Consider the following 13,245-nt stretch of genomic DNA (forward strand, 5'->3'; position numbering starts at 1 on the left):
ACACCTCCCTGTAGTATCCCCTTTGGGCTTTTCCCAATGAATTCTGGCTAAAATGCGTGCACCGTAGATACAAAAAGTGCATGTTCCTTTAAGAACTGACTACTCCTTAACCACTCCCTAACCCCACCCTACATCACCTAATTAGCATATTTGGCACATGTTTACTATAGTTTATCCTATATAAACTTTTAACTGTACCCCTCTAAGGTCAAGGTTCCTTAAGAACTTTTGCTTGCTGAAAAGTATAACAATAAACTTTTGCCACCTTGACTTAAAGAATGTTTGAGTCCGTGAATTCATTCCAGACAAAGCTATCCAGTACTCTGCTCCTTGAGGGGTCCCTGAACCCCCTCAAACAGCATCACTTTTTTTTTCTGGAGGGGGGAAGGCAGGGCAATTGGGGTTAAGTGACTTGCCCAAGGTCACACAGCTAGCAAGTGTGTGGATTTGAACCCAGGTCCTCCTGACTCCAGGGCCAGTGCTCTACTCGCTGCCCCATCAGCATCACTTTTGCTTATATACTTGATTTTATTCCCTCTCACCTCCACAGAACCGTGTTCTAAGCAGAAATTCTCTTTCTTGGGCATCTGCAACATCACCCTCTCCACTGACTCTGTCATTCAGTTTACAAATGTGTTCTCAATCCTTAAAAAAAATGAATAAAACCCCAGACCCTTCTCTTTCCCCTTCCACTGCTACCAGGTATGACCATATTTCTCTGTCTTCTACTTCAGTGTTAAATTTCTCGAAAAAACTATTAATTTCTTTAATGACTTAATTTTTCAAATGACCCTACCACCTCCTCATCCCCTTGCAATCTAGGATTAGGGCATCCAAGGGTTCTGTCCTAAGCACTGTTCTCTTCTTTCTTAAGTCTCTCAATGGTGATTTCATCAGTTCCCACAGATTATTATATCTATGTAGTTGACTCTCAAATCTACACATTCAAGTGTCATTTCTATTCTGAACTCTAGTCCCATATCATCAATTGCCTGGTAGACATCTTTACCTGGATGGGCCAAAGGCATCTCAGGCTCAACGTGTCCAAAACATAACAAATGATCTCCCTGCCTCCCCACTGCTGTCCCCACCCCCACCCACCAAAAAACCCCTCCATTCCCCTTCCTGTTTCTATTAAGAGCACCATCATCTTTCCAGTTTCCCAGCCTGGCAATTCTGAAGTCATCTTCTACTCTTCACTTTCCCTCTTTCCTTCAGTCTTCCTCTCCCTTCAAATCCAATAAGTAGCCATGTCCTAACTTGTGGTTCCTAACTCCATAGCATCTATGATATCATCCCCTTGTCTACACTCCCACAGCTACCACACTACTTCAGGTTCTCATTACTTCTTGCCTGAATTATTGCAGCTACCTCCTAACTGCTTTCCCTGCCTCCAGATATCCTCCACACAGGTGCCAAAATGATATTTCTGAAAGGGTCTGACCACGCCACTCCTCAGGCTCAAGAAACTTCAATGGCTCCCCTACTGCCTTTAGGATAAAATACAAATCCTATTATTTGGTGTTTAAGTTTTTTCACAAATTGGATCCAATTGATCTTTCTGGATATTTCATATTAATTCCCTTTACACATTCTACACTTAAAGTCTACTTGTTATTCTCTGTACATTGCATCCCATCTTCCATGTCTCTGGACAACTACTTCAAATAGCCTGGAATATTCTCCCTCCCCATCTTCACCTCTTGGAATCCATTAAATGCTACTTTCTCTAGGAGGGCTTGGTTAAGCCCCCCATGGGTCATTCTCTCCTCCCCATTACTTGACATCTATTTTATGTTTACTTTTCTCAGTTGATGTTATATCTCCTTGTAGAGTATGAGCTTTGGATTGTTTAGTTTTTATCTTTGTATCCAGAGGGCCTGTGGTAGGTATTTAATAAAAGCTCATTGAATAGAATTGACTGGAGACTTAGTGTGGTAAGAGATCTTAAAAGTCATCTAGTCCAACCACCTTGTTGTATAGATGAGGAAACAGACCTAGAAAGCTTAAGTAATTTGTCCAAGGTCACACAGGCAGCAAGTAGCAAAGCCAGGATTCTTTTATCTAGGGTTTTTACTATGTCTCTCAATTGCCCCCTCTTTGTTTGATTAAACTTCACTTGCATATCTAAATTCCAGTTTTTTCAATTCTCTCCCTATCTTTTCCTTCAGTCCACCACTGATCTCGTTCTATGTTTCTTTTTCTACCCTCATGACTTTTGTGTTTTCACAAAGACCTGGGCTGAAAAAATATAGTAGCCTTACCACCTCCTTAGTCATTTTAACATGGAATCATCCTTTAGGCATTACTTGCATTCAATTCCACATTACTTCCTTAAGTTTCAGCTGTTTGGTCAACTTACACATCAAAGGCTGTGTCCAGTTTGTTATTTTTCCACAGGAAATAATTATAGCTTCTGACATTTCTAAAGAATCATCTTTTCCCAAAAGGCACATATTTGGTTTTTCAGGGGAGGTATTATAGGGTGCAGGCCAATTTCCCTTGCTTCTTATTTTACTTGTTGTTGTTGTTTATCTCTGACTTTTCACCGCCAACTCTTAGAATCCATAAGTTCCTTCAAAGATCAGCTTAAGTACTAAGTACTATTTTCTTCTTAAGGTGAGCTCCCCTCTTCAAGTTCTCCCATCCTTCCAGTTGCTTTACTTCACATTTTGTATTTATTTATAAATATACATTGCTATATGCCCCACCCCATCATCACTAGATTGTAAGCACCTTGAGAACAAAGACTGTTTGTCTTTATTCTTTATATCCCTTTCACATACAAGGTAGTCTCTCAATCCTAGGTGATGCCTTTTGCTATATAAACTGCTTCTTTATGGTCGTTTATAAAATTCATTTTTTGACGCTAAAGCACCAAACTTGGCAACTGTATTGATAAGTAACATAAAAGTAAGATTCCTTTTTTGTCAGTGTCCTGTAGATTCTACTAATGTGTACACTCTACCTTCTGTTTACAATACTTCCAGGGAATTTTCTTAAATGATTGTCTAGAACGAAATTCAGATCGTTTGGTTTTTTTTTTCTGTGAGCCCAATAATTCCCAAATTGTTACTCCAAGCTCTGTCCTCTACCCCTATTGCTTTAGTTTGTGAAGATCTGAGATTTTTCTAGCTTTCCCATTTTAAATGTCATTTTAATCTGTTACTGATATTCCATCTGTGAATTTATTTCATTCTGATTAAGGCATTTTTTATTCAACAAAGAATCCAATGCTTCAATGAGGTTTTCTACCATCTTTTCTATAATATCTATTCTCAAAATAGTCTCCTTGAAGTCTTTAACAATATTTTTTCCAATCATATAGATGCCAGATCTTCTTTTATCTCACTTTTTATGATTTGAGAGGATCTTGTGGTATGCCTGTTATCTCTTCTAGAAATAAAGTGGTTGTCACTGCAGTCTATTTTCTTTTCTTCTGGAGGTTGCTTCTTGTCTTCTTTATTCTATACTGTTTATTCACTATACTGGAGCCTATTCATTCTTATGGTCTCTTAGTTTTCCTAAGAGAGATTTTTTTCTGTGAAAGTTTCTTTTATAAAAAGCTATTCTTTTCTGAAAATGAATGTTGTATAATTATAATGATCAAGTGTGGCCCCAGAAAAGGGATGAGAAAATGTATCTCAATCTATTCTTTGAAGAAGTAGGAGACTATGAGTGTGGAGAACTATATACAATGTCAACACATGGCTGATGTGGTTGGCTGGTTTTCCTGAACTATTTTTTCTTTTAAAAGCTTCGTTATAAGGTTTTTGGAAGGGGAAGGGCAATATTTGGAAATTAAGGTGATCTTCTTACAAAGATATCAATAAATAAACAAATTGTTCTTTAATTTGGTGCATTTGTAGTTGTTTCAAGGTACAGAGAAGCTGGACTTAGTCACAGCCATTCACTTAGCCATCATGCTACAACTCCTGACTTCACTTTATCATCACTACCGTCTTCCATGTTCTGAACTTAAGAGTTTTCTTTGACTCTCCTCTACTTTATTTCTCATATCCAATCAGTTCTAATGTACTCGAGATTTCACCACATCTCTCACATCTGTCCACTCCTCTCTACTCCTCTAGTACAGGTCTTCATTACAACTTGCCTAGACCACTGCATTAGAAAAGGCAGGACATTGTTGCAATAGTCTCCTAATAAGTCTTCCTGCCTTCTTTCTACCCTTTAATCCATCTTTCATACTAATGGAAGACTCATCTTTCTTATTTATTGGTCTGGTCTCAGGATAATAGGATTAGGGTTGGAATGGACCAAAGAGGCCATCTAATTCAAGCTCCTCATTTTGCAAATAAACTGAGGCCCAGAAAAAATTAATAACTTCCCTAAGGTCATAAATGTAGTAAGTATCTGAACTGGGATGTAATGGCATAGCTTTGTGAAAAAAAAATGTTTAATGGCTACCTATTACTCATCAAGTAATGTTTAAATTCCTTTGACCAGCATTCAAGTACCTCCTTCCAAAAGGACTGTCTTTTCTAAATAAGCAACATCTTGTATAGTAATACTGACACCTGAGATGTTCAATAAATGCTTATTTTTAAAAAGATGGAAGGAAAATCCTTCACTTTAGTATTACCTCTAGGTATTGTCAAATTTCCTACCTTCTTAAGCTTCATGTTCATCTCTCTCTCTCTCTCTCTCTCTCTCTCTCTCTCTCTCTCTCTCTCTCTCTCTCTCCCCTCCTTCCCTCCCTCCCGTTACAAAGTTCTGACATTTCCTCTTAATCTTTTCTACCCATCTACTCCTCTCCCTTCCATCTATCACAATTCCCACTACCAGTTGTCTATTACCTCAGCTTCTACTCTTGCAATTATCTCCTTACTAGTCTCCTTCCTTAATGCTGGAGCCCTTCTAATCTACACATAACTAAGCAACTTTATTGTCCTAACCCACAATTTTTTATGCTTTATTCCTTTCTGACCAACCTTCAATGACTTTTCACTTCCTAAAGAAGAACACAATTCTCATTTTGTCTTTCAAGGCCATTAGCTATCTTTTACTTATCAAACTTGTTCTCATACACTTACTTACATGAACCTTACAACGCCAGCCAAATTGACTTATGTGCAAACATAACTTGGACTTTCCTCATAAAAATTCTTATGACTGGAATTCTCTCTTTCTTCTTCTCCCTCAAGCAAGTCCTGTCAGCCCTTCAAGGCCAAGTTCAAGTCTCACTTTTTCTGTGAGACTTTTTCTGATTCTCCTTGTCCTAAATGATGTTTCTTTCCTAAATCCTCTGGCATCTTCTGTATTCCTCATCTGATACTTAGTGTATGCTACCTTGTAATGCATCTAATATAACTTCTCTTTTTCTAGAAGTGTCCCAGATCAATTGTGAACCCTTTGAAGACAGACAACTGTGGCTTATATTCCTATACCTTTGGCACCTACCACAATAAGGACAAATAGTAGGTATTCAAAAAAACTTTTATGATAAAGAAAACACCAATCTGCATTTCTTCTTCATCATGATTATTATTTTTCTTTTGTAGCAATTTGGAACCATGTATGTACTTTTAGTATATTATTGAATTGTCAGTATCCTGCCGGTCCTACTACTGTGTGCCTCTCAGAAAGGGTATATGGCTAAGTGCTGAAAATAAATTATTATTTGGTATTTTGATGGTTTCAATTTAGTTCTACTTGATTTATCATCTACTTTAGGATCTTAAACAGAATTACCCACAATGTAGTTCAAAACACACACACACACACACACACACACACACACACACCCTTTTCTACTGGAAAGAGACAATACTAATAGCTGTAGTTGTCAGCAACCCTGAGCTAACAGAATGAATAAGAAAAAAAAAAACTAAATGGGCTAGCCATGTTGGGGAACCTGTGGCCTTGAAGCAACATGTGGCCCTGTAGGTCCTCAAGTATGGCCCTTTGAATGAATCCAAACTTCACAGAACAAATCCTTTTATTAAGGAAATTTATTCTGTGAAGTTTGGATTCAGTCAAAAGGCCACACTTGAGTACCTAGAGGGCCACACGTGGCCTCAAGGCCACAGGTTCCCCACCCCTGGTTACAGCAGACTAAGAGAAGCAGTATTCTAAGAACTCTCCATTTAGAGTGGTATGCAATTGGGTGCTTGTGGAAGATGTCTGTTTCTTCATGAGCTAGGTATTCATTATGGACTTGCTTCTTGCCAGGCTATACAGACACCAATATGATTGAGCATCTTCTTAAATTATTGGAATATACTATTTTCTAGGGAATCTATTTTCATAACAACAGAAGTGCAACAGAAAATGTAAGGAGAGAAAGAAACAATTCAAACACTCTACCTGATAGAAGACGGACTAGATGCTTCTGTATCAGGCTCTGAGGAGAGGTAATCCTCTGTGCCACAGCAAACTGTACTAATGCTTTCACGCCACTGTGCTAAATCGGAAGAAAGAAGAAAAAGGGGGGCAAAAAAGAAAGGCTGAATTTGTATAAAGATACATGTTAAACTAACGGGAAAATTGGAAACAATATAACAAAGGAATGGCTAAGTCAATTCTGACAGTAATAATGGAATACATACAACTATTAAAAATGAAAAGTAGGAATACTATACCAATACTTGGAAATATATATATATTAAATAGTTTAGTGAAATAAAAAACCTTACAAGTTATATGCCCATAATTATATAAAATAAATGTGTGAAATATGTCAGTAACTTTTTTTATTTTAAAATGGCTTAAGTTCATAATACAGATTTGTGATATATACATATATACACACATAGATAATACGTATATGTAGATAGATAGACAGAAAGAAAGAAAGAAAAGATGATGGACATTACAGGTGTGACAGGCACCTCAACCCCATGCAGATAAAGAGAACCACTAATAAGTGCACCCTTCCCTTCCTCTTGCCTGCCCCATCAACTTTCCTCTAAGGACCTTGGGCCGCTCAGACTGCCAGGCAGGAAGAACACTTAGATGAACTAGAAGTCTTCCAACCATAACCCTTGAAGTGAGAGAGAGGACTACATCAAGCCTTACCATCTATCCTGCTGCTATGCCTTCCAGATTCACGGGCACGATGGGCACTGCCATTTGACTTGCTGATATACCCTAACAAGTCCTGGGCCTTTCCATCTGCCCAACCACTGTGTCCTTAGGCCTTCTAGGGCTTTCAATCTACCTTGCAGCTGACCACTTTTATATGTGTTGTGTCCCCCAATTAAGAATATGAGTATATGAGCTCCTTAGGAGCAAGGGCTGTTGCCTCTTTTTCTATTTATATCCCTAATACTTAGCATGGTGCTTGCCACGTACTAAGTACTTATTAATAAATGCCTTTTCATTCATTTACTTACTGGAAAACTTAAGTAATTCAGTATCAGCTAGCTAAAAAAAAATTTGGGGGGGAAGGGGGAAGGCAGGTAAATTGGGCTTAAGTGACTTGCCCAAGGTCACACAGCTAGTAAGTGTGTCAAGTGTCTGAGGCTGGATTTGAACCCAGGTCCTCCTGACTCCAGGGCTGGTGCTCTACTCACTGCACCACCTAGCTGCCCCAGCTAGCTAAAATCTTAAGCTTTTACCCCAAAGAAGTATTTATTTCAACTTTGATAAAAAGTCTTACTACCTCAGAACGCAACCTTTGAGTATTAACTTGGTTTACTTTGAATCTTAGAACCGTATGCCTATGCTAATATGAATCAAGAAATTCTAAAGCAGATAATGACAGAGGAATAATTGTAATGAATGCTTAACTCATGAAGAGTTTATTAGCTTTGGGCATCCTCACCATATTTCCTGCAAACAACTCAAAGTAGCTACTATACTGGACTAATATAAAATTCCTATCTCCCCCAAATCTGGATTGTACAAATCTATACTCATCTCATGATCACGCTCATAGGACCAAAGTATTTTGCACATTTAAAAAGTTGGGCATTTGTTATGGGAATAAGAGTTCCACATATGTTCAATTCCAAATAGTTCCATTGCTAAAAGACTGCTCTCTTAGAAGGCAGAGGAATGACTGTTAGGAAAGGCAAGGGTCCCCAAGTTCAGGATCATGACTACAAACACATTTGTTACTCAGAAGACTACCAAGCTAGTTGCTAAGAAGACACGAGGGAAATGGTATTGGACAAAGGGGGTTTGTGGAGAGGCAGGGGAATTCTCTCTTCTGATCTAGAGAGATAAATGACCCATTGTCTGCTTTAAAGGGAGTTTTTTGAGTGAAACTGGTTCAAGGTCCCTCTCTTGCCACCCCACAAATCTCTAGAGTACTGGGAAGCTGGGATTTTGATGGGGAGTATAAAGCCAAGTAGCCAGGAGATAACAAAGGCCAGCTTCCTGAAAACTGATTACTTGGAATAAAAGGAACAAGTATCATTTGAAATGATTTTGTATGTTACTCTCTGGAATCTGTTCCATGAGTAACTAATTCTAAAATGAGGATAGTTTTGTAAATGTGCTAGGAAGTAGGTATCTATTCTTCAACAAGATACCAATTAATATTTTTTAGTTCTGTTTTCTTGCAAACAATAGGAAGTTAATGAGGGTTAAATATAATCAATGGGTTCACACTGGACTCCTAAGAAAACACAATGTAAATAATATGTTACTTAGGATAATAATAATAATAATAATAATAAGGTAGTTAGGATATACCTGTCTATTCTGAAGGGCTCCAAACAGAGGTTTGCCTTCATCTTCCAGCAGGTTGTCTTAAAAATAAACAAAAAAAGCATTAAAATTATGGATTCTAATAACCATAGTATATATTGTGATACTTTCTGTGCATGGCCCCCACTGTTCCAGTCAGATCAGTTTGTTCTAATTATAATAGTTTGACATGTTTCCCTTCAAACTTCAATCCCAAGCCAGATGCAAATTTCCCCAATTTTCTAAATGAATGAGTATTAGGTGATCAAACAGAGGTAACTTATAATTTATGCAGTTTAATTTCAAAGACTGCATTGTGATACAGCTAAGTGATCGGTCTGGAAAAGCATAAGCATTCCAGCTTACTCCCACTCCATTATTCCTGCTCCCCAACCCCCATGTTAACTGCATCTTTTTCTTGCAGGTGATTTTATTTAGCACTCTGATCAGTTTTCCCTATCATCTTCCTACTTCATGAAATGGAAAATATGGCTTATTAAAATTCCAAATAGAATTTATCATTTTCAAAATGGGATTTAATGGCCATTAGTACCACTGTTTTTCACATACTGAGATGTTATGTGACCCTGGGCAAGTCACTCAATTCTCTTTGCCTCAGTTTCCTCATCTGTAAAGTGAGCTGAAGAAGGAAATGGCAAACTCTCCACTATCTTTGCCAAGAAAACCCCAAGTTGGGTCCCATAGAGTTGGACATGACTGAAACCACTGAACAACAACAACAACATGTGCCAGGCACTAGACTAAGTGCAGAGGATACAAAAACAGACGTAAAGGTGACCCAGCACTCAAGGAGTTAGGTTATATTCTAATGTGGAGAAAACATAAGCACTTTTAAGTATACAAAATAAATACAGGGCAGTTTGGGGAAGGAGTGCACTAGCAGCTAGGAAGACCAGAAATGACCAGAATAAGAACAATTTTTACTCTAACAATATTATAAAAAAGAACAATTTTGAAAGATTGATGAACTCTAACCAGGTGAATGGTCAACCATGATTCTAGGGCAGTGGTGTAAAGCTCAAATAGTGATAGATTTATATTAATTTAGAAAACCACAAATTAATATTATGTTGTATGGCATTTAATTTCTTTTATTAAATATTTCACAATTACATTTTAATCTGGTTTAGCTACAGGTAGGAGTTTTGTGCCTACAGGCGCCCTTTGAATATTACACTCCTGTTCAAGAAGACTACTTGGCTGTTCTGATGTGAAGCATCCCAGTGGGTAGGGGACAGTGGGAGGGAGAAAAAAATAAAGAAAGCTTGATAGCTGAAAAAAAATATTTTTTTTTTAAAAGGAGTTGGTGCTCAAGCAGAGTTATAAAGGAAACCAGGGTTCCAAGAGATGGAGATGAGAAGGGAGTACAATGCAGGCATGAGGGACAGGTGAAACAAAGCTAAAGCACAGACCAGAGAGATCCTGTGTGCAGAACAGAAGAATAAATCAGTAAGGCTGAATTGCAGAGTGTGAGAGTATAAATAGAGGAGGAAAATATAGGGAGACTAGAAAGGTAGAATGAGGCCATCTTGTGAAGAGACTTAAAAAGAGGTTTATACTTGTTTCTAGAAGCAACAGGGAACTACTATAATTTAATAAGCTGAGGGACTGCCATGATCAAACCTATATTTTAGGAAAGTCTCCTTGGTGGCTGTGCAGAGGATAGATTGCACTGGGGAGAAGCTTAAGACAGGGAGACAAAACAAGAGGCTATTGCAAAAGTCCACGTTAGAGCTGAGGCAGGCTTAAACTTGGACGGGAATTACGTGAATGTAAAAGAGAAGACATCTTTAAGAAATACTTTAGAGGCAGAAACAAGCTATGGCAACTGGTTAGCATTGCAGGGGAGTAAGAGTGAAGAATTGAAGATGATACCAAGGTTCTGAACCACAGTGACTAGAAGGATGGTAGTGCCCTTGACAGTAATAGCAAAGTTTAGAAGAGGTGTATATTTAAAGGGGAAGATATGAGTTCTGTTATGGACAAGTTAAGTTTGAGATGCCTATGGGACATGTTATGAGCCAATCCAGGAACCCCGTGAGGTGTAGGGGATGGGTGGGAAAGATGGCAAAGAACTCTTGGGTTAGTCTCAATGGAGGGAGAAACAGAAACAATATTGTTGTGAAGTTACACTAGAGACCACCATGATAGAAGAAGTTGTTATAAGAAGTTTGAAATGTATCATAAACCTGGCATAAGAGCATTCTATTGTAGTGACGAGGGGCTTCGATGCTGAAGCTTTGTCTCTGCCGAAATCAGAGCAGCTTAAAAACACAACATGCCTGAATGATAAGTTTATCTATTAAAAGGGGAAGGAACCAACAAGAGGAACTGCTTTTTTGCATCTGATTCTAATCATTAAGGAGGAATGAGCTGATGAAGGAGAAACGATAGAAACCTTGGGGGCAAGTGACTACTCCATCATAGAGCATGAGGTACATAAGAAGGAAACGAAAGCCGAACACAGACTCACATGCAGCTTAGATATTATGAATGGATTTCAAAGGGTTCAGTTAAAGGTTTGGGAGTTCTCAAAACGTTATAGTTTATATAATTAACAATGGTAGTTCTTCAATTAAAAATTTATTTAACACTTACTACATGCAAGGTATTAACGCTCAAATGAAAACTTGTAGTCAGAAAAAAAGAGAGAAGAATCAAGAAACCTGATAAAAATGGGGTGCTTTGTGTATTTCTATCTTCTGGCTAAATTAAGTCCCTCCTTTATCCCCAAAGAAAGACAGAGAGTTTAGTGGCCAAAGAAGTAGATGGGAAAATTATTTTACAATCAATAAGTGAGACCTTTCATAAACCAGAATTAAACTTTTTACCATTGGTATTTAAATGACATACAATACAAATCAAGCTTTGTCCTTTCAAATCCATTGACAAAAAAATTCATCAAATCTCTCAAACTCAGACAATGGCAAGTAACGTTGCATAGTCAAGTCCTAAGTTTGAATCTTGCCTCTGACACTTAATAGCTGTGTTACCATACACAATTCTAAAAGCCCATTTCCTTATATGTAAAATGGGATAATATTTGTGCTACCCACCCTACAGGGTTATAAAAAAGAAAGTACTTTGCAAAGCTTCAAGTGTTATGCAGATGCAGGTTGTCCTTCTCACTATATCCTAACTTAATCCTTAGACATATCTAAAGATCTTTTCAGGAAAAAAAAAACAACCACACACCAAAAATATGGTAAATTTTGAAAAGAAGCTGTTCTAATTAATCCAACAATCAATTCTGTTATATATTTTACCAATTGACTGGATGGTGAAAGCACAGGTGCCCCAGGTCATTGCAGGAATCCGAGGATCAGTTTCATCAGGAGGCACCTTCAGTACAACTCTATAAATTGTTGTGGCAAAGAGAACCAACATCTCTTTTATGCTGCTAGAGAATTTGACTCTGAAAAGAAAAAAAGAAAAGTTCAGCAAGTGAATTAATGAAAGTATTGCCTACTGAGGGGAGTCGAGAGATTCTAAAACAGAAAGAAATTTAACCTTTTATGATATAGGCCTGCTGTTCTTTGTGAAATTACAGATATATGCTATTTTAAAAGTTCCTTTAGTAAACAAATATGGGAAAGGTGGAGATATTCGTCCTAAAACAAAGGAGAATACAATGTTGCCTCTAGGAAAAAAAAATTGTTGAAGGGGGTAATATGATTCTACCATTTGTTAACACCTAAGTAGTGAGCAGTTTATCATATTTACCAGGATTTCAACCCTGTACATAAAACCAATGGCAAAGTGACTGTCAAACTGGAAGGAAAAGGAGAAAATAGATCTGACATTATGTGCTCAGATCTGGGTCTGGAGAGGGAACCAGTAAGTATTAGTGCTAACATGTTTGCATGATAACATAGAAGTTAGCAGTTTCTGGTTCTCTGGGCTTTCACTGATAATGAACATCTGGGACAAGAAGAGGATAAAAAAACATCAGAAAGAGTCACATCTGGTAGAGCATACCCTAAAAACTAAGCATATGATACCAATTTTTATTTGTAAAACACCAGATACTTTTCAAAGTATTAACCCATATATTATTTAATTTTACCCTAACAACTAGCTTCTGAAATACACAGGGCAGGTTTAATGACCCCCATTTAGCAGACAAGTTCACAAAGGCAAGATTTGTCTGAGACGATGGCGAATCAGCAGCAGAGTGATAATCTGAACTCATGAGTCTTTTATGCTTCCTAGTCCAGTCATTTTTCTATGTCATCTCTTAGAGTACTATCCACTAACCGAAGCTCTAAGAAGAGCATCAGGAAATACTTCACAGAATCATAGATTTGAAGCCAGACAGGATCTTAGAAGCCATCCATTCAGCTTCTCCTTTTACAGACAAGGAGGTTAAGTAGGCTTTCCCACAGTAAGCAGCACCAGAACTTGAAGTAGCTTCTCTCACTCCAAATTCAAGCACACATTTCAACATACCACACTCCTGTTCACTTGACACTATCTAGGTAAAGAGAAAGAGAATACAGCTAGGTATACTGGGGAAAAGCCTGTGCTAAGCCTGTACTTACAAGAGACCTAGGCTCAAATGTGACACTT

General features: G+C 37.8%; 1 protein-coding gene across 1 annotated transcript in view; it reads right to left on the reverse strand.

The window, feature by feature from the left end:
• Positions 1–13,245, reverse strand: part of UBR1 (ubiquitin protein ligase E3 component n-recognin 1) — a 149,126-nt gene that overhangs the window by 32,420 nt on the left and 103,461 nt on the right. The window contains exons 35-37 of the mRNA XM_036734149.1: positions 11,943–12,091; positions 8,662–8,717; positions 6,328–6,424 (exon numbers count right to left, since the gene is read on the reverse strand). Coding sequence (XP_036590044.1) covers positions 6,328–6,424; positions 8,662–8,717; positions 11,943–12,091 — 302 coding nt within the window. The remainder of the gene's footprint in view (positions 1–6,327; positions 6,425–8,661; positions 8,718–11,942; positions 12,092–13,245) is intronic.

Source organism: Trichosurus vulpecula, chromosome 8 (assembly GCF_011100635.1).
Source record: "Trichosurus vulpecula isolate mTriVul1 chromosome 8, mTriVul1.pri, whole genome shotgun sequence".
NCBI classification, from domain to species: domain Eukaryota; kingdom Metazoa; phylum Chordata; class Mammalia; order Diprotodontia; family Phalangeridae; genus Trichosurus; species Trichosurus vulpecula.